This window comes from Tachypleus tridentatus, chromosome 7 (assembly GCF_004210375.1).
Source record: "Tachypleus tridentatus isolate NWPU-2018 chromosome 7, ASM421037v1, whole genome shotgun sequence".
Lineage (NCBI taxonomy): Eukaryota > Metazoa > Arthropoda > Merostomata > Xiphosura > Limulidae > Tachypleus > Tachypleus tridentatus.
In genome coordinates this window covers 124572179-124600063 of record NC_134831.1, presented here as the reverse complement: position 1 = coordinate 124600063, position 27885 = coordinate 124572179, and the positions used below count along the sequence as shown (strand labels likewise).

Here is a 27885-nt window from a genome sequence, read left to right as displayed (position 1 = left end):
ATTTTGCATATGTTTATGGATACTTGTATAGTAATCAACATTTCAGGTGCAACTCAAGTTACAATCTCACCAATTGGACCAGATGAGCTGCCTCCACCCTACACTCCTTCTCCTCAGAGTGGGGTGCCCATGGTGACCTGCAGAGTGTGCAAATCTATGATTGACATAAGTGGAAAAAAAGAACAACATGTAGTCAAGTGTAACAACTGCAATGAGGCTACAGTAAGTATAAATGTTTTTTTGTTTTTTCAGGATCTTTAAACATTTATGCAATTGTATAATACATGTTTCTAAAAAGCAGCACATTTGACAACCATACAGTTAAAGAATTTTATTTGAAATATTCTCTTAAAAATATTACTAAGGGTATAAAAGTATTTTGTCAGTGGAATAAAGTATATGAATGCCAGAATTAAACCAATAAAACTTTACATACATATAGGTTATACATAAAATATTTATCACTCATAAGACATGCTTTGAATCAGTTTTTGCTTATTTGTTTTTGGAGCAGTTTCTCCCAACTTAGGAATTAGTTTGTGATACTGTAATCAGTTTTTTACTTTGTATGTATGTGTGTAATTTTACTGTCACAAAGTGGACTGTTTTAAAAAATATATCAAGCTAATTAGAAATGGTATTAGAAAATCTAATCGAAAACATTTGAGGTACAGAAAAACGTGCGACCAAAAAAGGATTCAGCATGTGACTTAAAGGAATTATATTAAAATTGATGACCAAACCACACTTATAGCATTGATAAAAATTTCATAGCAAATATTCATTCTTTATTATTTTATTTCACCCACCATCATGCTCAAAGTTGAACAAAAAGTAAAACCTGGCTAATTAATGAATGGATATTTGTTGTAAAATATTTATCAGTGTTACAAGTGTAGCTCCAAATATGGTCACCAGTTTTGATTTTATTCCTTTAAATCGAAAACTGAATCCTTTCTTGACTGCTCTTATTTTTCACACCTAAGATGTTTCTGATTAGCTACCATGACTTCTTGTCAATTCACACCACACAAAATAAGAAAGGGAAACTCTAAAGTAACTAGCATTAACTTTAGAATTGCATCTGTATTATTTAAACAGATCTTTACATAACCAACTAGATTATTTAAAATATATATTGGTAGTTTTCCTCTAAAACAGTGTTAATAGCTAGCTTTCTTTATTCTAATACCATGGAATTTATATTAACAGTTTCTTGTAATTTGTCCCCATGCAATCAGTACAAATGGATCAAGCATCATTTTGTATGCCAATTGCTCAAGTAATGTCAAGTAACAGTAAAGATTCTTTAATTAAGATAATTTTATAAAATTTAGTAAATTTATCTTTAAAAATTAGCAGTGAATAATAACTGTAAATCCCATTTATCTTTTGAAACCTTGAGCTAGAAGCTGCTAAATTTGTTTGCGTGTCCTAACCAATACCTATGTATTTGCATGTCCTTTCACCATACAGTTTTGCTGCTTGAAATTGGCAATCTTTAATCCAAATGATAAAAACTAAATTGTTCACTTTTGGGTGAAGCTGGAGTGAAAATATCAGAACGATAACTTGTGTGATCTTTTGTGTATGTGTGCTAAAATTTTTTTTCAATTTGAGTGTTTTTTGTTGTATAACTTTGGTTTATATGAGACTTGTAATGTGTTATACAAGACTAAATGTGACTTCAAATTGTATGCTGCAAAGATATATTAGTGTACCAAGTTTGAAAAAAACAAATCTATAAAATTTGTTGTTTTTTTCCATAAAATAAAGTTTGTGTACTTTTGATGCAAAATGAAAGAGAAAGAAAATTTAAATTGGGGATATCTCAATTGTTTCTTAATGGATTGCCTTACAATTTGGTAAATGAAGTAAGCATCCAATATAGCACATCCACTGAAAATGTATGATAGTTTGGACTACCACTGTTTGAACTAAAGATGGTGGAAAATGAATATAAACTCTTACATCTGTTAATACTGTACAATATGTCCTGCAGGTTGTTTTTTTAGATTGTAATACACTACTGTATGTCTTGATATGGTAGTTATAAGAAAATCTTCAATGTTGTAGTATGGGTAATGTTATTGAATAGAGCTCCAATTGTCTTCTCAGATAATTATAAAATTACATTGCTTGGATCTTCATTGTGAGCAGTTGGTATCAAAATAAGAGGAATAAAAATGTATCTTAGAACAGCTGGTATGGGTATTAACACTTACTGATAAGCAGAGAATAACAGTATTAATACTCTTATCAGCCATTCCAAGATACATTTCTATTTCAAGTGGGTTTCTTGTCATCAAGAAGAGAGGAATGAGTAAAATTATGTAAACAGTTTCTTCATAGAAAAGGAAAACCTGCCAACTTGATAGATACTGAAAAACAACAACATTGAATCTAAAGTGTTAGTTGGAAAACCAACTAGTTAACTAAGTGTAGAACCTGACAGTTTTGATTAACAGAGCAATTGATTTTGGTGCACTATAAAAAGAACTTGTGATATGTATGTGAAAGAAGGAAATTATATAAAAAAACAACTTAGTTTCCAAAATGTAAATAAATTGGGAAGTTAGAAATAGAGTAACTGAAAAAAAACTATTAGCGGTTATACTAATTCAAGTGCTCAGACTGCTTACCATTTACAATTGATACATTTTCAAATGATGTTGGAAGCATTCTTATGTTATCGAATGGTGACGTAATAATCTAACTTTTCCATTGTTTGAAATTTCATTGTGCCTGAGAAAAAAATATTTTGAAATATTCTGAAAAAACAAATGCAGTAAGAGCATGGCTATAGTTACTCTTGGTCACTTTCATATATGGTTATTCAACTAAATTGAATTGAACAGTGAAGCTGCAGCTGTAATACAAAGGACACCTTACAGTTTCTTGTAAGGGCTTGATCTGAATAGTTTCTAAAATGAAAGGTATGCAGGGGAGATGACATTGTAATAATCAGTACAACATTATTTGTTTACAGCACTTTTCAATTTTGGCTTCAGTTGAGAACACCTTTTACTATAAAGTCATATGTATCTTCTTTCAGGAGTTGAGGATAACATGTTACAGAATTATGTTAATGCATATAAATAGAAATTTTTATATCTTCAGTAATTGGAAGTGGCATGTAAAATGCAAATATTATGGGTTTTTTTCCCCACTGTTGTATAAAAATGAATTGGAAGAGTTAATTTACATGTTATCTTTCACTGTGATTGTCTCTCATCCAATCAACTGAACATAAAGCTTACTGCTCATAAAAAAAAAAAAAAGTGTGGGTAATTGTATTATTATGAATGCAATTTTAATTTCTTGCTCATAAATATCATATTGTGATGAGCAGAAATCAAAGTTTCAGCAGATGAAGGCATATTGAGAAAAAATTATTTCATGTTGATAATAGAAGCAGTTTTGGGGGTGAGGGGCAAACGTTTCAAAAGTGATGTTAAATAACTAAGGTTATGCTGTTTGCATGCTGCACATTAATCCAGTAGATATACAGTAATATGCAAGTGTTAGGACAAAGGAGTATTTTAGTATTCTTTCCATTTCAAGAAGCAAATTCTTCTATGCTATTAGAAAATGTAAATTACAACATTGTGGTAATGCTTTACTGATCCCTGTTGACAACTGAATGAGCCAAGATGAGAACACTTAACATTCTTTAGAATTCCCACATACTTGCACCAAGCCAAGGACATATCATAAAGATTTTGCTTGAATGAACATACTGGTTAAATTTAGGGCCTGAAATAACTGTCTTGGTACACCATGCAGTGTCTTAACTCTATAAAGAAACTAGCAAAGATTTAGCAGGATTTCAGGAGAAATTTAAGCACGTGCATCAGCTAACAATGACTTTCAGTAAGTTAGAAAGAGTACTATTAGACAAAAGGTAGTGAAGTTAGTTATAATGAAGCTATTCTGTTGAGCAACAAGTTTTAGTCTTTGGTGGACCTGGCATGGCCAAGTGGTTAGGATGCCCGACTTGTAATCTGAGGGTCACTGGTTTAAATTCCTGTCTCACCAAACATGTTTGTCCTTTCAGCTGTGGGGGTATTATAAAGGGATGGTCATTCATTGGTAAAAGAACAGCTCAAGAGCTTGCAGTGGGTGATGATGACTGACTGCCTTCCTTCTAGTCTCATGCTGCTAAGTTGTGGATGATTAGTGCAGATAACTTTCATGTAGCTTTGAGCAAAATCCAAAAACAAACAAACAACCCTTGGCTTCTGCAGATGAGGAACTACTGGATGGTAAGAAAACAAAAGATTCAGAGAAAGATGTGAATAAGGAAGTTACAAGTTATGGGTTATTTCTTGACAGAACGTGTGGATAAGGTAGACTGTGAGGTAAATAGGGAGAAAAGAATCTGATTATGCTACCCAGAGCCACAGGATATAACTGACAAAGCAGGAAATATAATAAAGGGGACTTGCAGAGATGCAATTTTAATGGTGCATGTAGGTGCTAATGATATAGGGAAAGGTATGTCAGAGAAATTAATTAATAAATACAAGGGGTTGATAAAGATATTTAAATAAAAAGGCCATAACTTAATTTTGTTGTGGATACTACCCAGAATTAAATGTGGGGATGAAGTTAGAAGTATGTAACTTGGGCTAAATGGTATGTTTAGGTTAGTATGCAAGAATAAGCAGATAGACTGGTTGGACTAATAGGATCATTTCAGTGGAAGAAAGCAGCTTTTAGGAATGGAAGGTTTACATTTAAATAGGGTAAGAATCGTCTTATTTACTAAGGCTGTTAACTGGTGTGAAAGAAAGTTTAAACTAGGACTAGCCAGTGGTGAGGGCCAGCATTAATTAAATACAATAAGAATAAGAAGCAGAAAAAAGTTCAGCATAGAAAATGAAAATAGACATAGTCATAAGGATAGGCTTAATTGTTCCTATTATAATGCTGAAGTATGTAGTCATAAGGATAGGTTTGTCATAAGGATTGTTCCTATTATAATGCTGAAGTGTAAGAAATAAATGACTTGGTAGGAATGGAGGGCTTTGATGTAATTGGGAGTAACTGAAACATGATTGATTTTGATGACAAAAGTTTCTTTGCAATATAAAAAGAAGAGTTAGGGGAGATCTTATAGAGAGAATAGTAGGATTAGGGAACAAGTATAAATTTTACAGAGTAAGAGTCATCTTTGACAAGGATAGTATTATTTTTCTAACAGGGTGGTTGACCTTTGGAATGTGTTGCCTTCAGAGCTTGTGGAAGCAGTATATTTATGAGTTTAATAAAATGCTTGATAAGTATATAAAAGATAAGGGCTAGTTTTAAGTTTTTTTTTATTTGAGGTTAGAGTATGGAACAGCCAAGATGTCCCAAAACATTGTTATACAGTACCAGTATATGCTAAAATAAATCAATTTAATATCACTACAAAAATGAACCTTAGTTAAAAAAAAAAAAAAAACACTTGTGAAGTTTTGTCATGTCACAGTCCAAAAACAGAGAATTATCAGGAGAGCAGAAAGTTTACATACAGCTGTATGTGATGCTGGTTGGACTTTCTGGCAAATTGGTCAAGTTATATAGACTTGAAATGCTTCCCAAACAGCATTAAGTACACCCTAGATCTTCAGACGAAGACAAGTAAATTTGAAAATAGGAAAGGAAAAAGTAGAATGCCTTAATTCAATATTGATGTTAAGTATCTTCATTTATGCAGCCTTTGGGATAGAAGGAAGACTGCCACTGAACTTAAACATAATGTATATAGTTATGTACCAAATGATAGAAAAGTATCCAGATTTACAATGTCATAAAAGACTTGACAAGAAAGGAATATTTGGCTGTGTGACAGTTGAATAAAACCTTAAATAAAATCTTTCCTTTGATCTCCAAATATTGTTAAGAGACTGAAAATTGCAAAAAAAAGAACAAAACTGGACTTTTGAAGATTGGAAAACAGTGTTATGGAGGAATGAGTATAGATTGACATTTGATTCAAAGCATAGATTGTACATCTAGTGTAAGAAAATGTCAAAGATACTTACCTCCTTGTATAGTACCTGCCATAAAGCATTGGGAGGCAGTGTGATGGTTTGGTGGCATTTTTCTTTGAGGTCACAGGAGATATTTGCAAAAGAGATGGAATAACAGACCAGCACATGTACCATCAGGTACTGATCCATCATTGTATATCTAGTGGTTTGCATATTATTGGTAAAGGATTGTGCTACTAAACACTCATCCAACTTGTGCAGAAATTACTTGAATAAGAAAAAATGCTGGAATCATTCAAATGATGCAATGGCCCCAATCAGAACCTAGTTGAGTAGTTCTGGGATTTGATAGATCAAAAATTTGACAAATCTAAAGTTGCATCAAAAGACACTTTATGGTAGTGTGTTAGAGACACTTAGAGTAAAATCCCAAAGGACACGCATGTTGCAACAGTGTCAGAAAGACTCTGTAGTTATTAGAGCAAAAGGGGGCACACAAAATATTAACATTTTGTTAAACCTTCACTAACAGATGTAGCTGTTCTCATTCAGTGCTGCCCTCTAAGCATTTTTGCAAGGCACAAGCTTTGAACTCTGTCATATCTCATAATGAATGTGGTTCAAATGCATTTCAGATGTAAATCATAATACTACAATTGTCCACCAATAGGAGTGTGATGCATCTGACTATCTATATTTGATTCTACCAAACTATCACTTTTTGTTTGCCAGTGTTTGTGTCAAAGATGTTTTTCATTGTGCTTTTCAATTGTTTCTTTTTTTAAATTAATAAATTAAAAAAAAATTAATGTTGATTGACCTGATTTGTAATTTTTTCTGAAGTGGAATTATTTTCATTTTTCAAAGTTTTCAAATATAAGGATAAATTTTTCCTAGTTTTTTTCATTTATTTAGTTTTAAATTGCTATGTTTGGTTACTCATCTTTAATGATGAATCCTGAAGTCCAAGTTACCATTTCAGAGGTAATACCATCTACCAGCATACGTGCACAGGAAACAGGTGGGGGAAATCAACTATGAGTTGTCTGTTCTCGCTTTTACAAGAGATTGATCATTATATGAGTCAACCTTCTCCTGATGTTGTTCAATTTCTTTCTGAACATGCAAAAGTTCAGGAAGACAAGGAATTTGACAGTTTGTTTCTTCTACCTTATTTTACTGTCTTCCTCTGCCTGTACTGCAGAATCAGCTGGGCCTAATACAGCTTTTTTGAACATCATTTTTCAGGTGTTCTGTTTTATAAGTTTTTCCAATTTTCTTCCTTCATTGCTACAAGATACTCCCTCCTCTCAGTATTTTGTGTTCCCGTCTTTCCTAGATATTTTTGTATCTTGGATGTGTGGGTCTACTAGTATTCTTCCTTCTCTACAGGCTTTGGATCAGTTTGATTTAGCCTACTATCATGCTGAATTTCCATTCCTTGGTCCTAAACAGTTGGAATTACTTTGCCTCTATGAAGGGTAAGCCATGTTCGTCCTGTTTATTTGTCCAAAACCCAGTTTTCTGCCTTTGTCTTACCGCTATCGATTCTCCTGTAGTACTTGTCTACTATCCACTTCCTTTCTGAGGCATTTGACTAACTTAGAAATAAGAAAGTGAAAGGAGTGTTTAGAGAAACAGTAAAAATAAATTAGCATTTCCTGGAAAATTGTATATGTATGACTCGTTTGATTACAGCACCACTCCCAGTTTACCTCTGAAGAAGAATGGTCCACTTTCCAAAGGTGCTTGAGTTATAGGGTTTTTATCTCATTAGCCAGATCTGGTAGAGGGTGCTGCTAGCCAGTTGTTTTACTGGCCAGCAGTTTAGCATTGGTGACAACTACCTTTGATAGCTTTGCAATGAAAAAGATGAGGTGAGCAAGTTTATTGGCAGTGAGAACTGAGATTGAGACTCCCCCCCCCCTTTCCCCAAATCATGAGCCCATGCTATGTAAATTGTACATCACAACATATATAATGCCAATATTTTCAGGGATCGAAATTTTCTATTTAAACCCAGACGTGTCCGTTAAAAAATCAAGTTTGACCGGCACTTTCCCATCTATCACCGGACATTGTGACCGGTGGTCATATTCCTAACATATTGGACACATACATTGTCCCCTCAAAAATAAACCAGGCAAAAGCTGTGTATGCACAGCTCAAAGATTTTGCTTAAAAATATATTCTATAATGAGTGGAAAATAACATGCAAAATTTAAGATTTAATTTAAGACAAAAAAAAATCAAATTAAAAAAAAACACTGTCTTGAACTCTCACAAAATATACTTTTTAGGTCGCTTTATCCGTGCTGTCCTGGATAGTCACGTGACTGCAAAACATTCATGGCGATCTGACCATGGCGTCTGATAGTAAAAAACGGGAAAGTCTCACGATCTATTTCAGTTTGGCTTCACGAGCAAAACTAATGAATCAGAAGACAACACTATGGAACCCTGAGTGAAAAACCCCAAGCTTGTTTACCCAAGCCCAAGTGTTAAAGCAAAAACTGTGACCACTAGTACTGGCACTAAGCCTACTCATTGTTTCCAGGATAAATGGAAGAGAGGCCGACCATGGCTGGAGTATAATAATGCTACCGGACTGATGATTTGCTCAATTTGTCAGGAATATGACCAAAGTAGTGGAAGGCAGAAGAACACCTTCATAACAGGATCTTCCAACCTGGGAGGAAATGCTGTTAAGGAGAATGAAAACAGTCACACCCACAGTCTAAGTTGTCAAGCTAAGACAGCAAAAGAAACACCTGATTTAACTCCCATGATGAAAGAATTGAGCAAACTTGACCAGACTGAGAAAGATTGTTTGCTTGTACTGTTCAGGACTGCCCTTTATATGGCTTTGAATGCCAAACCATTCAGTGATTTTCAAGAGCTTCTGTTGCTGCAGGAGCACAACTTTGGTATGAACTTAACAGAACATTATGCCAATGACAAACAAGCAGTTATCTTTACGAAGAATATTGCAGAAACAATTAGAATTAATGTCAAATCTCGTCTGCACACCTCATTATTCTTTGGCATTATAACTGACGGCTCAACAGACACTGCCAACATTGAGCAGGAGATAGTCTATGTAAGATACCTGGACAGTGACTGTTACCCAGTAACCCACTTCCTGTGTCTGCAGTCAGTTGAGAAGGTTAATTCTGAACACTTTCTACAGACACTTAGTTGAGGTATAGGTTTCTTAATTACCTGGGATGAGAATTTTCTGGATTCATCCTGAATTCCTAATTAAGAAAAATTAAAATGGACAATATTTCATGTACATTTGTGTTTTAATTCAGGTTTACATATTCATTCCATTATTAATATACATCAGTGAAAACTCAAGCATTTTTCAATTGATTTAAACCAAGAAGAACCATGTATTAACCACTCAAAGAATTGGAGCTTAACCTAGCACAACTAGCGTAATAAATAATGGAGCAATTGAATTTTACAAAGTACAAATTTACTTTTTTTTTTACGGAATATAACTAATATTGAGTACTAATTTTTTTGTACTTGCAGCACTGTCCATATATGGCAAGTTTCCTGACTGGCTTGAATCAATTGTATGTCTGACAGCTGATGGGGAAGCTGTTAATATTGGCACAAATAAAGGACTTGTCAACAGATTGAAGGTGTAAAAATCTTATTTGATAGGGATCCACTGTGTTAGTCACAGATTGGAACTTGCAATTAAAAAGACCATCAAGGACATCCTTTAACTTGATAGTATCCAAACTTTTTTAGAAAACCTATGGAAGTTTTATGACAATTCGCCACAAAACTGGGCTGGCTTCAAAGAAGCTGGTAAAGCCAACAATATTGTTGTTAGAAAGCCAACAAAAGGGACAGGAACCCAGTGGGAGGCCTACAAAGAACGCACTCTGGAATCAGTTTCATCATAACTGGCTAGCTTTAGCAGAGCATTTGTATCAAGTAAAGCTGCATGACAAAGGGAAACGTGGACAGAAAGCTGTAGGATTGTACAGTACTTTGACAAGCCTTAAATTCATCCTGTACATGGACATACTCTTAGCAGTTCTGCATGTTTTGACATCTCTTAGTCTTAAAATGCAAGACAGTTCTGCTACTGTGATCATTGTTTCTGACAAACTCACTGTTTGCAAAGAGAAGCCAGGCAATCTGAATCAGGTTGAGAGATCCCAGAAAATTGTTAAAGAGCTCACAACATGTGAACAAACTGGCAAGTGGTTACATAGAGGAAAAGTGATTGCTATTAGTGGTCAGACAAGGGTCAGAGGCTCAAAAAGTGCCACAAAAGAGACAGTTGCTCAATCGATGGATAAAGAAACTTCCATCTTCATAAGTAATATTGTCACATATCTGAATGAGAGATTTGAAGAATTTGATAAGGATTTTATTGGTGCCTTTCAAATTTTTGAACCAAGCAACTGGCCGAAAAGCAAGGAAGCATTGTTATCTTATGGCCATAATGAACTCCAGACACTATTGGACCACTTTGGTGCTCTGCTAGAACCTAAGGGTTTCAACATTGCAGCTGATATTTGCCAAGCTGACTTACACAAGACACTGCTCAAAGCCACAAGATTTGCCAAATCAGATGAGTCCCTGGCTAGTAGTGCAAGTGGATTGTGGGCCCACATGTTAAGTCAAATTACTGTTGAGGACAGTAAACCTTTCCCTGGATCAACAGTGTTGGCCTTGATATGTCATGCAGGTGATTTCCATGTCATCTGCTGAACCAGAATATTGATTTTCCCAGATGGCAGTTATTAAGAATGACTGGCAGTCCAAACTAGTAAATGATTCTCTTAATGACTTGATGACAATAAAATTAGCTAAGAATAAAACCCGTGATCTTTCAAGCACAGAATTACTGTGCGAGTCTGAAGAATCCTGGTGGAAGGACAGTAAAAAATCCAGACGATTTGCGAGTCCACATGGAACTTGCACATGTAGAAACAAGAGAGATGCTGAGTCTACATCAGCTGATGTCTTAGTGCTGGATGACTAAGTCTACCAGTTTGATTGATGTGTCATTTTTAATGGATACAAGTCTTGTTGCCACTTGTTTTGAAATAATGTTTCAGTGCCATAAATAAAAATGATTGTTTTATATAATAATTGTCTCTACTTGATTTCTTGTTTTCGGTAATGTCCAGTGACAATTTTGAGGTGTCCTGCTAAAATTTCAACTATCCAGCAAGTTTTACTGTCTAGCAGGACATGTGTCCTGCTGAAAATTTAGAATATTTCTACCCCTGATTTTGATTATTTGTAATAATCAAATTCAATAAATAATTGGAATCCCTATTTTTTTATTGGTTGAATATTTTTGTAACAACAATTTCAGTGAATCAATTAGCTTATGAGGTACTAATTAATGCAATTAGTGCTTATAAGTAATTATGTTGATTAATCAATTAAAGTACCCAACTGTAATGTATAAAACATCCACACATTTTTTCTTTTCTGAGATGATGGTCAAATGCTACTTCATGTAGTAAAATACTAAAGTTACCTAGTCAGTAAAAGGTGCATGATTTATTTGAAATGTAGAGAATTATTACTAGAGTTACAATATGGCTCACAGTGCCATTACTGCAGTAAATAATTTTTTGATGTGTGGTTTCTGTTGGTTTGCAGTGTGTTGTAAGTACATTAAATACATTTTATGTCAGGGAAATTAAAAGCAATAAGATGTAAATATAGGGTTTGATAGTTTGACAAAAATAAATACCTGTAAAGTAAAAACATATTTCAAAGTTACAAGTGTTAGGTTGTCAAAAGGCCATTAAAGCCATCAATGTTCACTTCACCATCCTAAAAAATAACAAAAAAACAACACAAAACATCAAGCCCAGTAAGATATCAAAACAAAAACAAAGTAATTGTCAAACAACAAGATAATAAAAGTTGACAAAAAGTTTTATAATAAAATATTTATCATGCTTAAATTCAATAATTTCAGCCAATTAAGAATGCTCCACCAGGAAAGAAGTATGTGCGGTGTCCTTGTAACTGTTTGTTGATATGTAAAGCTACTTCCCAGAGAATTGCGTGCCCTCGACAAAATTGGTATGTATATTATGAAGAGGTTATGGATTATTCAGGAATAAGTTAAGCTGCATGTACAAATAAAGTTGAAATGTCATGTATGTGTGTATGTACATATATGAAAAAATAAGAAAAAGATAGATTAATTACCTAGTTTAACTTTTGATATAAGAAACTTTTATAGCCAATATATATACATTTTCTTTTTTAACATTTCCATATTTTAGATCAATTTTGCTTTTATTGGACTGATATCTTAAGAAGGAAGTAACAAAAATGTGTTTCAAACACCTTCAACTATGTGGTTTATTTGATCAAATGGGTGTGAATTATCTAATTTGAAAGAAATTTGTAATGCAAGTCACACAGTTTGCAATAAAGCTGTTTGTATTAGCAATTTCACATAAAAACACAGGAATGTATTCTTAAACATAACTAATGGAGTAAGTTTTAGTGTAAACTAGTGAAGTACAACTTGAATTGTTTAGTTGCTGTTTGGACATGCTTGAATTAATTTTAACTTCTAATCAAGATAAATAAACTACACTGTTTAGAATGAAAACTTAATAATAAATGTACTAATTCAGTATACTGTTTTTAACATTTTCCTATGATTACAATGTATTCTTTCATCATTTGGGTACCCTTGTTATTAATATTTTTAATTATAATCTCAATAATATGTTGCAGATTCAGCCAGCTTAGGAGATTTAGGTTAGTCCTAAATCTGTATCAGTTCTTTGTTGGATTGGCTTTTGTTTGATCTGAATTAATTAGGGATGTGCAATGTTTGAAAAACTTTGTCCAGTGGAAGAAATGCTAGAAAAAACTACTTGACCTATCCTTGTCTCAACACATACAAAAGAAATGTATAATTTTTAGGACTTTGCTTTTATCCAACAATTAAGAAAGTGAGATGAAATGCACTGATGACCCATATATATATTTATCATAGTATTTTTACTGAACACTGTTTTGTAGACACAACATAGAGTATTGTTTGGAAGTTAATAAAATCACAATATATAATTGTTTTTAAAAGGTCTGTTTTATGAGGTAAACCATGAAACTTGGATCATTTTGTGTTATATTCTTTGTGTGTTGTCTGAAAGTAAAATGAAATGTACCTATCATTATTATTATTTCATCAGATCATTCCTGACCCAGAAGATAAACTGAAATAGAATAGACAGGTGTAAATATTATTAAAGGTTCACAGTTTGGCATGTTATAGCTTACAAATGGTATGGTATAGAAAAATAGCACAAGGGTGTTAAGGATATTACAGGGTGCAAATTTCACAGTTGATGCATATTGAATGATTGCCTTAAAAATTCTCCCACAAGATGGTTTAATCAGAGGGACACTGCCATGCATAAAAAACTATAGTGTCCTTCACATTTGATTTATGCAGTGTGGGGATTACACTGGTTGTGACCTTTGTGAACTATTGTGAAGTATTAATTGTACAGGTTTGTCATCCATTTACTGATGGTTTTTTTTAAATGTTCTTATATTGTCACAGTTGTAAAACCACTTCACACTGTTATTTGCATCATGAAGATATGTAAGAAATGTTTTATCTAGGTTACTTTTCAACCAGATAATAAGTTGCACATGCTGATACTTTCAGAAAGGTGAAGTATGCTTCAACACTCCTTTAATATGTTGTCTTTCAAGCCTGTTTTGCCAATAGTTTCCAGGGTCCTACTAGTCATTTTTCAGTTACTTTTTTTTTACAAAGAGTGTATATGTAGCCATTGTCCCATCTAATAAATGGCCCTTTAAAAAGAAAATAGAGCACAATTCGCCAGTGGGTCTTACTGGAAGACTATCATGACACACTGGTGGGTCGTGTGTGGGAGCCAACATGTTAAGATATGAGCAAGCTATTGGTCATTGATTTCCAATTTTGCCCAGTGGTTCAATGCCAAATAAATACTCTTCTTTATTGCTTTGGCATGATGTGGTTTATAAGGAAACATTTGCAAAGTTGACAATAGAATCTTACATATGGTTAAAATTGGTAAATTCAAACACTGGTAACATAATGTGCACCACTGCATTTTGACAAACCACATATTTTTGCATATTTTGCATAAATTGCCATAACATCAAAAGTGGTCTGTTTATGAAGTAAAAACCATTACAAATTTAATATATAAAATCTTAAAAATTAAATTTTATTTCCACTTTTACAAATTTAATTTTTTGAAAAACATTTTGTCTATAAGCCTTTTTAGTTAGTGCTACATATCTATCAATATGATGCCATTGATATCTCAAATGTCTAGTGAATAGCTACATGGATATGGCATATTGCATCTAAGTTCTTCTTATATATTTGTTCATGTGTTTTTTGGTTTTTAACATTTAGTCAATAGGATTTTACAATAAAGCAGGTAGAACACTATCCACATACAGATATAAAAAAATTATGGTTTACTCTAGTTCTACCACAAATTAAAATTGTCTAAAATTTTATTATATATTATTTCTAGAGCTAATAGGCAAACATTACTCTGCTTCTTGTGTAAACAAAAGCAATGTATTCAGCAGTGAAATTTATCTTCCTTTCAGCAGGATTACTATACCAATGGTTATACACACACACACACACACACACACACACACACACACACACACATGCTTATGTGTATCAGAACCCTTCTCATTGGTCTTTCTTTTTAATACCAATTTTCCATTATCAGTCAATCAGTTTTATAGTAACTCCTCTTTGAATCTTATCATATATAGTATTATGTTTTTCCACATTAATTTTCATTTCCCATGTATAATTCCATTTACACTGTCTTACCCAAATCCTTATAATTATTTCCTAAGTTGGGTACCCTTGCTATCAGGAATATTTTTTCATGTAATCCCAGTAATAATTATTAAAATAGAAATATGTAATGATAGTAAATATTGATTAGATAGGTACAGGAAACAGTTGAACTAATACTGTTCATGAAAGTAACATTTAAAGAAATAATATAACTTGCAGGACATAAGTACTAGTGATTTGCTTCACCCATTATTGCTTGCATTAGAATGTCTTGGCTGATCTGCAAGTATTAAACAAATATAAATGTACAAAATGAACTACTTGATTGGGATTTTTTTTCTTTAGGCCTTAGTTTTAGAAAAGTGCATTTGAACATTCATAAAAGATGCCATAGTCCTAAACAGTGGTTTCTTTTTTTTTTTAAGAATTATATTTTATTATTTTTCTTTTCACTTTTTCAAGAATGAAAAAGTGAAAAGGAAAATTTGTAACATAATCATGAGGCAAGAAAAGCTTTTCAAAAGAGGCAAACCTTTTAATATTAATTCAAATGGGTTGCTCTAGTAATAATATCAAAATAGTAACTTTCTTAATCTTTTATAAACTTAATAAAAAATTTGAGAGAACTTTGAACTTGGAATGCTGAAGTGATATTTTAAAATTAGTTTTTCATTTTACTCTTATTTTATCAGTAAAAAAGATTATCAATCTGGCTCAGAGTCCAGTCACCCCACCTTCATCTCATGTTCCTGGAATGTGTCGAATAGCGTGTGGACATTGCCAGAGGATTTTTTTGGTATAAATATTAACATTTTTGTGAAATATATGAAGCACTGTATTGATTACAATCTTCACACTAAAATTCGGTATAAGTTTTGTATACACAAAGTTAAAAGAACTTCTTTTGTGTTCAGTTTTTGTTGTGACTTTGATATTTGTTGAAATGTTTTCAATTTAAATAGTTATCTAAGAGAAAACCAGACTTGAAGAAAATTTCTCTGAAATGTCTTATTCCAGTCTTCATCATTAATTTTTTAACTGCATTATTTATCTATTTGATGTTTTCCGTATTGGATAAAAATATAGTGTTTTGGAAGAAAGTAACTTTAGTCAATATGTGATGAAGTGATCTGATGAAAAAAACAAACAAGATTTTGAATATTCACATTGTTGTATAATAATGTAATGGGATATCACTTATTTACCTTAGCAAATTATATGTAGAGTATCTCAAGGTAACATAACTGTTTGTAGAATATTTACTGACTTTTATTATAGAGGTAGTTAAAGGTAATTATGCAGTAGTAACTGATATATGTAATTATGATTTTAATATTTCTCGTGCACTTTCTTCTTTGTTCATACAATTTTGCAATGACCATTTTTTAGTACAGCACCTACAAAGTATGACCTGTTATTGTATTTACATTCACATTTTGAACTTGTTTAAATGGTTATTACGTAATTAATTGGTTACAATCTTTGTTTCATAGTTCAACACCTTGAACAATGCTTTGGCACGTTGTCCTCATTGCAGAAAAGTGTGAGTATGCATTGTAAGCTATTTTTAAAAGAAATGTAATTTTAACTCCGAGTTCTGCAGGACTCAAGACTCAACAGTAAATTGTAGAAAATATAGCAATATTTTATATAAATGTAGCAAATATATATTCTTAAAAATTTAATATTAAGTCTTGAGTGAAATAGTAAAAATTGTATCACTTTAATATTGCCCGGACGTGTATTAATTAATTGTTCAGGGTTTATTTCAAAATATATATCTAATTATTTGGAGGTTTCAGACAGTCTTTAAGTAATTGTACTTTTTGTAAACATTTATACATTTCAAGGCAATAAAATCATTTAAATAAAAAGTATGCTCTAGCTCATATTGATTATCACATCTCTTGTGTATTTGTGCAGTTCAACTGCTGGTTCAGAATTTGCTCGCAGACGAGGCTTTATATGTCTGTTATTAGCAATGATGTTTTTGACTATATCATTGGGAGTAACGGTAAGCAACTGTAAAGTTTTTGTTTGTTATATATTAACTTTCTAAGTCCAAATGTAGTTTATTAAACTCACCTTGGAATTCCTTTGTAATCATGAAAATATAAATACTATAACTTTGAAAGTAGTAAATGTATGTACTTTCATGCAATTTGGCAAACTTTTGTTACATAGTTCAAGTTTCTTGTACACAAAAAATGAGATATTGTATTAAAGTATTTTTACTAAAATTTCTCTTTGAATTTATGAAGTCTTTACTGAGTAAATTTGAGTGTAAGATTAATTTCATATCAAGAATACAAATACTTGTTTTCATCTTACAGTATAATTTTTAGATTCAATTTTTTTATGTGCACACACAGAGATAATACATTAATCAATATATATTACCTTGTGTTTCATGTTTACAAAGAATCATTTCTTTTATTAATGGGGAAAACTACATTATTATAATCGGTTAAGTCTTTTTTTTTCATTAGCTTGTTGTTCATATAGTAAATGGTACATATGGTAGTATATTAAAATTATGGAATCAAAGATACAACAATTTTGGTAAATTCATATATCAGTTGACTGTATTTACTAATGGTATGAAACATGAATTTTTTTTTTTTCTTTTTCCTGCCAGTAACTTCCAGTGACTTGTAGTTTTTTTTGTATTGATGTTGATTATTTGTTTCATTTTTTATATCCATGATGAAATATGGTTTACTTCCTAATATTTTTTTTAATATGAATATTTGGGAAATAAATTTCAAAAATAACTTTTTTTTTAATACAAAGATTGGAACTTACAAGGTAGCTCAGAAGTCTGGAGGAATGTATGTTTTGTATATTGGTAAGTGAAGTTTTTGTTAAAAAATGCAGGTTAAGTTTTTATGTAACAAAGACTGAGCAAGAACATATCTTAAACATAGTATTAACAGTTATCTTTAACAAATTAAGTGTAAACTCAGTCTTTCAGCATAATTTCGTCATTTTTAACTACATGTACACTAGGTGGTCCTTGTTTGCTTTTAGAATTTCAGGTTAACAATTTTAAAGCTCTTATCTCCTAATTGTTTTCCAAAGTACAAAAAAAAAACATTAAACTTTATCTCTTTTTGGACTGTGTTTAGAGGTTGCTTAATGAGACTGAAGTTCTGGACTGCAATAACTTGGTGCTTTATGTGCTACGTGATATGTAACAAAAGTGTAATTATATGATATTGGTATGGTTAGTCACTTTTGCACTGTTATTGTTTCCTTTTTGCTGCTAAAAAAGCATATTCTATGATTCTGTAGAATTTGAAAGAGGAATTTTTTTCTGTTTTTCTTTCTTTGTTATGATTGCATTATATCTCTCAGCAAAGACTACCCATCCCTTTTAGTATTGTCATTTATCACATTCACATGTTGAACAGTGTGTAGTGTGTCTGTTGAGTTCTCTTGACTCAGGCCATATTCCAAAAACCCACATGAAATTTTAAGGCACCTGAAGTCTTTTGTATCCTCTTAGACTTCTTGATAATTAACTGGATTTACTTTGAAGGTTCATCCATGCTTTCTTTCTCATTTATTGCCTTTACCATTACTTGCTTTGTCTCTCTAAATGCAGCTAGACAAAAGAATCTAAACCAATGAGTTCTTCATTGAGATACCATAGATGGCCAATGTATTTTTGACAGACCAATTTTGAAAGAGCAGAACTTACCTCCTTATAATTAACACAACATTGGAGGATGTTAAGATTATTTAAAGGAGCAGTGAACTATACCATAAGATGTCATGAAGTTCTGTGTTTTTGTGCAGTCATTGAGCTTGAACTGTCCTATAAACATTCAGATTTTGATAGCACATGTTGTCATAAAAAATATCCATTATGCTTGATGCAGTGCTCCAGGTATTATAATTCACACTCCATAAGGAGGGATGTCATCAAGGAAGTTCTCTAGATTGGTTGATCTAAAGTTTTATTGTAGCAAACTTAATGACATTGTCCTTATCCTTCTTTATGGTTTTTACTACTTCATCATGACCAGCTGCAGTTTCAAAACATGAGTGGCCAGTGTATTCTCAGGATTGCTTGAACAGAATCTGGATGAAAGGAAAGCCCCATACAGTCTTTAAAAACATGTGCCAAGATAAGTTCCAAGATATGGTACTGGCATGTCAAATGAAGAAGATTCTCATTTACTGTTTGTTATAACAGCTCACATACTCCATTTCTGTGACCATTGCTGCTTGCCATTATGTTAAAATAAACTTTATACAATCAGTGATTCCTCACACTCTCATTGAGTATACTACAGAAGTTTGACCCTTTGCAGTGCTAAAACTAACTTTGAAACACCTGGGAGTTGGTTTACTCCTCTTTCAAATACTTTTTTTTGATACTTTTTATTTAAACAACTAAGCCAGTGTTTATACATATGAAATCAAACAACCAATTCTTACAGTGACATAAAATATATTCATCTGTTACATTATTCACACAACCAATTTATCACTTTTATTCGTAACATATATAAATAATTATTACATACAGCTACGTATTTAAAATTTTTTTAAACTATAACCAACAATCTCAGTTGTAAAATATTGGAGTAACTTTGAATACTTTTATTTAAAAATTCAGGTTATTGTATTGCCAGTTTCAATCATATCAGTGTCACCCGCTAGTGAAGTGGTATGTCTACGGATTTACAACGTTACAATCAGGGGTTCGATTTCCCTCGGTGGGCTCAGCAGATAGCTCGATGTGGCTTTGCTATAAGAAAACACACAATCATATCAGCTATTTATTTAATAGTGTATTATACAATAATTATTAATAATACAAATATATGTATACACACACACACTGGAAAGTAAAAAAATTAATGCATTTTCCAAAAGAGGAAATTTCACTAGCAGATAATCCTCTTGTTCTTTCCTGGTGAGATAATTAAGGAGTTTACCATCTCAGTGAATTACAAATGAGACTTTTGGTTAGAACTGTTCCTTTAGGTTCTTAACTTCTTTACAGAAGAGATGTGGAGATCTTTGGATTGAGGGATAGTTGATTATTAGCTTCTACACATCATGGTCAAGGCTGTGGCAGTAAGAAGAAATGTTACCTTTCTATTATTCTGCGTGGTTCCAGTCATAGGTGCTGCTAAACTGGAAATGTCATTTCTTGCTTTGTTTTAAGTTTAGAAGGTGATGAACCTTTTGCTCCTCTATCCTCATCACTGTTATTGAAAATGTATCCACCAACTTCATCATCACTTTGGAATTATTCAAAACAACTGACAGTTTTATTCAGGGTTTGCTATTCCTGCTCTGCACACTGTTTCTTGTCAATATGTGCTTCCCCTACTTTTTTGAGCCCTTGATTCCATTTAAAAAAAAACTTCATCTTGTGCTATATACCTGCAACATTCTTTTTTTCTTCTGAACAAAATGAAAGTCCTTGCCGTCTAGGATCTTGATCAGTTTCAGGACATCTCTATGAGAGATACCAAAAAGGTCATCCAGATTATTTGCAAAGTAGCTCACTCTCTTTCAGTTCTTTTTTAATTTTTTATTAGCTTTGTTATCTTTAATGTTTCTTGTGATGATAGAAAAACACATGCAATATTAACTTATTTGAAGGTAACTTCTTGTTAGTACAGTTATTTCTTCTAAAACATGCAAAGTGTAGTCCTGTCTTCACAGTATCTATTTACAATGAGAAGCTGATAGTGTCAGCTGAAATAATACTGAAGAGAATCTAGTTAAGTGCATATATACCCTTGGCCCGGCATGACCAGGTGGTAGAGGTGTTCAACTCGCAATCTAAGGGTTCGAATCCCCGTTGCATCAAACATGCTTGCCTTTCCAGCTGTGGGGGCATTATAATGTGACTATCAATCCCATTATTTATTGGTAAGAGTAGCCCAAGAGTTGGCAGTGGGTGGTAATGACTAGCTGCTTTCTCTCTAGTCTTACACTGCTGAATTAGGGACTGCTAGCTCAAATAGCTCTCATGTGAAATTCAAAAATAAACAAGCATATATATACCCTCACAGAAATTCTAAGAACTACTGTCATTATACAGAATATTGCAGAAACAAAAAGTGACAGCATGAATATATTATATATTGAATGTTCTTGAATATTCTGGAATGTGCAGATAATGCAAACTACAAGGTAAAATTTTAAATATCTTGAGAAATCCTTAAATGATATTCATTATGTGTAAAATTTGGTGTGAATTACTAATTTTATGTATTGGAACAAAATGAATGGGTGAGAGTGTTGTAAATCAAAACTTTAAAAATAAGGATTACTCAGTGTTTGTATTCAGTAGTATTATGTCTTGCATCACAAAATTCCTCCCATAGTTTAGACTATTGGTTTCATTCTTTTTTAGAAAGAAAAAGCATTAATTTATAGGGACCATGAATGTGTAACTGTTTTAAATGACATAAACATCTGTGTATGTACAGAATATACTTTTTCATAATATTAATAGTTTTAGTGGCAAGAAAATATATGGATTTTGTTCTAAGTAGTTTGAGAAAAGTGAAAAATGTAGAACTGAATAAGTATACTTTGTTTTATATTCTAAGAACAATGCTCAAAGCAATTTAGTTTTTCAGTCACATTTACAGATACATAAGAAAAAAACTGGTTGATTATTGCTGATAAATAGAAAAAAGCTACTATAGTTAATATTTGAGTTCATTGTTGAACTTTACAAGCTATGTATATAAGAGAAAGATGTGCACACACAAACACTAGTAAATATGTGTAAGTTTGTGATATTGCATTACTTAATAGTTCTGTGATAGTTAATGAATAAAATAAGGTAAAATGATATTTAAATTAATGGTAATTTTGAACTTGTAAATTACAGCAGTACAGTAAAGTATATGTTTGGTAAAATTAATAGCTTAATTAAAATAAAGTAAACATAAATAATATAAAATAATGTGTATTTGTGTTATAGTTATTGGAAAGAGAAGTGTTAGTTTAAAAGATTCAGGTCATAGTATTAGTATGTGAATTGGGTTACTTTCAGAATATTTTCTTTTAGTTGTTTCCTAACGTACATACTTGAAACCCACTACAAAGAAATCTTTAGTGTCATTTTATGCTTGGAATGGTTGTTCTTTTGTCACCAAGATGTTTAGGGATTTATCCCTAAAGTGATAGTTTGTTCATTGTAGCTTCCTACAACATTTGCATATTTATACAGTCAGTGAGACAGTGGGAGGTGGGAATGGAATGTCTTCTGCAAATAATGAACTTTGGTCCTTGTATGTTTGTATGTACATCAGGTACTGGGTGGATTCTGGGTATTAAATCGATATATACCAAAATGTTACAAATGTTAGTTTTGTAAGATATTAAGAGTTGATTGTTAAACATCATTTTTATTTTTGGATCTTCTTTATAGTATTTTGTAAGTCTCTATAATTTCATTCTTGACCTTTTGTTGTTCCTAGATTGATGTACCAAAAATACTACAGGGCTTTATTATCTCTTGGGGCTGATTTGAAAGGATGATTCACAAAATTGGTTAGCTAATTTTGAAATGAGATAGCACTGGTTAATAGGAATTTGAGGTATCCCCTTTTAGTGAAAAAGTTATTTCTTGAGTTCTGATAGTAAAAACCATCTTCAATGCATAGTCTTGAAAACTGTCAGTGAGGGACATATTTTTTAGTGTTGTATGAGAAGAATCTAAATTCAGTAATATAGAGAATTGTTATTTAATAAATATAAGAATAGAAAAGTAATTATTACGTAATTTTTACTGAAGAATGAAAATCATGTTAAGTGAATTGGATGGGAGAGTGAAAAGGACCAACTTGCTGTAAGAAATTTTCCAGGTTATATCTATACATTAATACCATAAGGATATCATCATCAATATATTTGCTGCTTATAGTAGGTGTTTCTGTGGGGTTACTGCTCAAAAATTAGTTATTCAACATAGCAAGCCCTCAAATTTGCAAATTGGTCATTTAATGATGAATCATGTGATTTGAAATTAAAATGATTGGTCATTCAGACTAAATTTGTAAATGTGGTTTTACATATTTAAAGTTTATGCATTATATTTCAATATGGATTATGAATATCACTAAACAGGAAGGGAAGCATTGCACTGATGTTACATACTTAAAAACCAGTGTTGAAAAGGTTCAGGGTTATCTCTAACCACTTAAATTTTTGAAAGAGCTAATTTTTAAAGCATCTTTAGTGTATGGAGTCACTTTATGGAATGTGGTATATCCCCCAAGAGCTTTCTTTACATGCTTGGTCCAGTGAGCTTAAAAGCTACTTTTTTTTGGTCCAGTTTTTCTTCAGGGAATGTGTTGATCAGTTTGGCACAACGAAGATTTTTTTGTCACCTATTAGACTAAAGTTAACATCAGTTGCATCAGCACGTGGCAGTGCATGAAGGATTTCAGGATGTTGTCCCTTCCATTTGTGGTATCATTCTATTGAATGTAGTTATAAGAAGTTAACTAATACTTACTCAGTAGTCAACACATTTTTATGTACATATATCTTGTATGTAGAAATTGTTTTTTCCTACATAGGAAATGTCATTGTAAATAATTTGTACATATTTTTCAAAAGGATTTAACATTGCAAAAGAAAATGATATTTCTTTTGTGAAGACTTAATATGTACAATCTTTTTTTTCAGGTTGTTTTCTGATTTTTGCTGTATTCTTTATTCGTTCAATTTACTATTTCACCATGAGAGTAAGTACAGTTGAAGGTACTGCCTAAATTAGGGTGAGACACCATGCTTGTGATACTACTGTGAGAAGTGCTGTTTCACCATTACTGAACAGTTATTTCATTTCTATGATTTGTGTCCTTTGTTTTTGAGTAACTATAAGATACAAATATTTCGGGATACTTATTAGAGAGACATATTTTTCCAGATGGTGTGAACACTAATTATTCTAAGTGTTCAACCATCTCTTTCAAATAAAGTTGTATATTGAACAAATATCTCACATTTTTGCATTCTTAAACCTGAGAAATGTATTTCTGTAACATTTATACAGTTAGGTTTAATTTTTTTTTCTTCCTTTTCCAGTGTAAATATTGCTTTATGTAGATTTTTTTTATTTAATAGTTTATATGTGTAGTTTTGATATTTAAAATGTGTTCTTATTTTTCATTAATAGGATACTTATAATTAGTTTATTTTGACTTATTTTTTGCTTGCTTTAGATGTAATTTACTTTGGCAATTTTTGCTGTGTGGTTGAGATTATAAGCCATTAGTGCAGTTAAAGAAATGTATGATGTTAAGTTCCTGATGTATTCAAGATGTAGAAAAGTATTTAATTGGTTTCACGTACACATAATAAAAGAAATTGACATTGAAACCTTAATAAAATGTTTAGTGTGGCACAATTTTGAAAAAATTTTCAGTATATATATATATATATATATATATATATATATATATATATATGAAGTTCATAAAGGTTATTCAGTCATGAAACATGCATGCATAACAGTTCACTTCTAGGCAACATAAAATATATACATTCACATAAATTTGCTTGATTCTTTAAAAAATGTAATAGATTTATTAAATTGTCTATATAGCTTAAGCATATTCAGAATTTTGCAGATTTCCTCTGTTTTACTGAAAAGAAGTGTAACACGTATGTTGCTTTAAATATGTTTCAAATATTTGCGACTTCAGTATCTGAAATTATGCTTGGAACTTATTGTCAAGGCAAATTATTATAATTTCTAACTTTTTTTGCCAACATTTTTTTAACTGTGTATTATGCAAAAATTAAATAATCAAAATGCATTTATTACCTATATAGCGGAAACATTGAAAAGACCCAAAATGTGCATTATAATGTTTTTTTTTGTCAGAACTAATGTTTTCACATTTAAACTAAGTAATACAAGTTTTTACAATAAATTAAACAATGTTACCATTGTTTCTGTAGTTACAATGTGTTGGGTTTCAGAAGCATTTACACATTGATATTTTTTGTGTGGATTCTTCTTCTGTGCTTGTATTATGTTTTAATACATAAAAAAAATCAGTATGGATCTTTAAACTTCGTTATCAAAGCAGAATAAAAGTTAAGACTATATGAAAAATTTGATATATATTTTAAGTGTGTAATTGTCAAATGTTTAGTCTTTATTAGTGTAAAGCATTTATCGGACAATTCCTAGACTTTAACATAGCTTAATGACATGCCCATTAAATAACACTGGTCAAAGTCATTCGTAGTTATCATCACAAGGCTAATGATTGAATTGCTTTCCAACTACATGTCAGGGGAATTGAAATACGATGCAGACATCCAGTGACTGAATATTTTTTTGATGGATTGTACTAAAATTTTTTATTTGGTGTTTAGGAGCCAAGTAAGATTATCTTGTTCATTATTTAAATACAACAAAAATAACTTAGTGATGTTGTAAGTGATTAAATGATCAGATGATTACCAGATATTATTTCTATTATGTAGAATGAAGGATATCATTAAAAAAAAACTGTTGTACTGAAATTGAACTCCCATGCACTTAAATGCTGCAATGAACAGCATAAACCCCATTTTGTGTATGGTAGCTTGCATTATTTAACTTGTTAAAATATATTTTGTTAAGTTATTACAATAAAGTATTAACTGGATATTACAAATTAAATAACGTTTTTTTTTTAAAGAGCCACAATTTCTAATTGACTTTATTTATAATGCAGGTACCTTAACTTACCATTTCACCTTCTTAAAGGAGCATTATTGAAATACACTTATGTATAAAGGATTTGTGATTGATTCACTTAAACCTCTTCTTGTACAGACTCTTGAATGTTATGTGTAATGTGTCAAATGGCTTTTAGAAGCCCAGAGAAGTGAAAAAATAGAGTAGCCTTTATGTTTTGTGAGAAAAAATCCAATTCTTTTACTGGAATAAAACATACATAGAAAAAAACACTTGGTAATATTATGCATTGAAGTATCATGTACTTGGTAGAAAATATAAATTACATAAGTATTCTCACTTAAAAGTAGTTTCCTTTCTGAATTAATCTATAAAAAATTATGATACTGAGCTCAATTCCATTATGTTCAATAGTAATAATTATTCTATTTATAAATATAAATTTAATTACTTTAATCAGATATTAGGGCTTTCAATTTCAGCTTGATAATACTAAAACTCAATATTGTGATGATAAACATGTCTCAATGTTTGTGCAAGATTATACAATGGAGCTGTTTGCAATGTGCCCCATCTGTAATATAACCAGATTTTGTGTTTCAAGCACTCAAGCTTATTGCTAAGCCACTAACAGGGCAGCATCTTGAAGGAGATAGGATTAAAAAAATGAATAAAAAATATCGTAGCTAAAGAAAAAAGGACTGAGTTATATATATAACAATTCTTTTCAGTTGTCTTGGTTGAAAGAATATTCCTTAAAACTGTAAATGGGAATAACAAATACTGATACTGTAGGTTATTTTCTTTTTCAACAGTACAGATGTTAGAGTAACTGAAAAAATGAAATTTACTATTAATGTTTCAGAACATTTAGTTAAGAGTAAAATTAATATATGATAAACAACCATTGGTGCAGTTGTATCACTGTATATGTAATAAAAATTTTTTTAAAGGCATGTTCTTTCATAGAATGTTTTGGTGGAGTAGCAAAATTGGATTTCTGTATTATATATAATAATTCTATTATGTGTGTGTAAATGTATGTGGATGTAAAAACAGTGTGCAATAATAAGATAGTCCTTTTGGATAGTATCAGTTACTTACAGGGTGTCCCAGAAGTTTGGACCCATAGGAAAATATACAGTTTTTTCTTTATTTATTCAAATTGCTTGCCATTAACATATTAATTCTTGGTATATTGATGTGACACCACAATATTATCTTTCCTGAAATATATATACAACTGATATCAAATAAGTTTGTTCAAAAAATGTGATGTATTTTCCCCTATGGGTTCTAGACTTGCATTGCTAAGCATTCCACATTTGAAAAAGTAAGAAAAACTGGAGTATTTGTATTTAATGATCATAAAATTAAAACTTTTTTTCATTACATTACAGCAATGTGTTGTATTTTTAGTAGTGTTAAGAATTATAAGATACAAATGCTACTTTTTAGAAGATATTGTATGAAAAACGAACTCAAATGTGTATTGTATCATGTTCTGCTGAATGCTATGTTTCGTAGTAACCACAGAATAACATTTTATATATATATTGAAAGATACCAATGGCTGTTGAGATAAATATATGTATATGAACTTTTAATAAACTATCTTGCTTGTTCTACTATTAATTTTTTTTAAAACATATATATGCATTCTTTGTAATCACATTAACATTTTTTCTTTGTTTCTTTTTTTGTTCTTAATATGCTATTTTTACTTTTGCCACAAAGCTTAAAATTTGCCCATAATCAGCTAATAGGAATATGAATATGTTATCAAAATGACCAGTTAATAGGAGTGTGAAAACATTACCAAGAAATATTTAGGATAACTTATTTCATATCCTTTAAATGAGTGTTTAATAATAAGGTTTTTGTGCAAGTTCATTTAAATTCCATGATAAAACTACATTTTGCAAAATATATTTGTTTGTTCTTTTGGAGAAACAATGTACAGTTAAAATAAATATTCATTAAAGGGCTGTTAAAGCATCTTTTGTACTTCAAAGGCAAACTAATGTTATTAAAATGAAAGAAACTAACAGTAACTACAGCACACAAACTAAAAACAACATGAAGAGGATACAATTTAGAAAGAATAATGACTTTCCTTTTCTATTAGGAATACTGTATTTTTTGCTTCAACTAAAATGTACATGAATAGACTTGGTGACTTATTTTATCAAACAAGAAATCTATGATCATACTCAACAATTATGCATGTGTTCTGAAGAAATAAAAGTGATATATACTGAACACTTTATAAAGTGTATTTATGTTATTGAATACATTCAAACTCAGAAATTTGGGTTGAGGATATTATTCTTTATGTATAAAAATACATGTTAGTTTTAAATAAAGATAGT

At 31.3% G+C, this 27885-nt stretch overlaps 1 protein-coding gene across 1 annotated transcript; it reads left to right on the top strand.

Annotated features, from left to right (window-relative positions):
- On the top strand, window positions 1-27885 carry LOC143256525 (type 1 phosphatidylinositol 4,5-bisphosphate 4-phosphatase-like). The gene is made up of 8 exons (XM_076513871.1): window positions 1-222; window positions 11953-12059; window positions 13302-13308; window positions 15527-15622; window positions 16320-16369; window positions 16750-16840; window positions 17620-17674; window positions 23503-27885. The coding sequence occupies exons 1-8, from the start codon at window positions 10-12 to the stop codon at window positions 23586-23588; spliced, it is 705 nt and encodes a 234-aa protein (XP_076369986.1). The 5' UTR covers window positions 1-9; the 3' UTR covers window positions 23589-27885.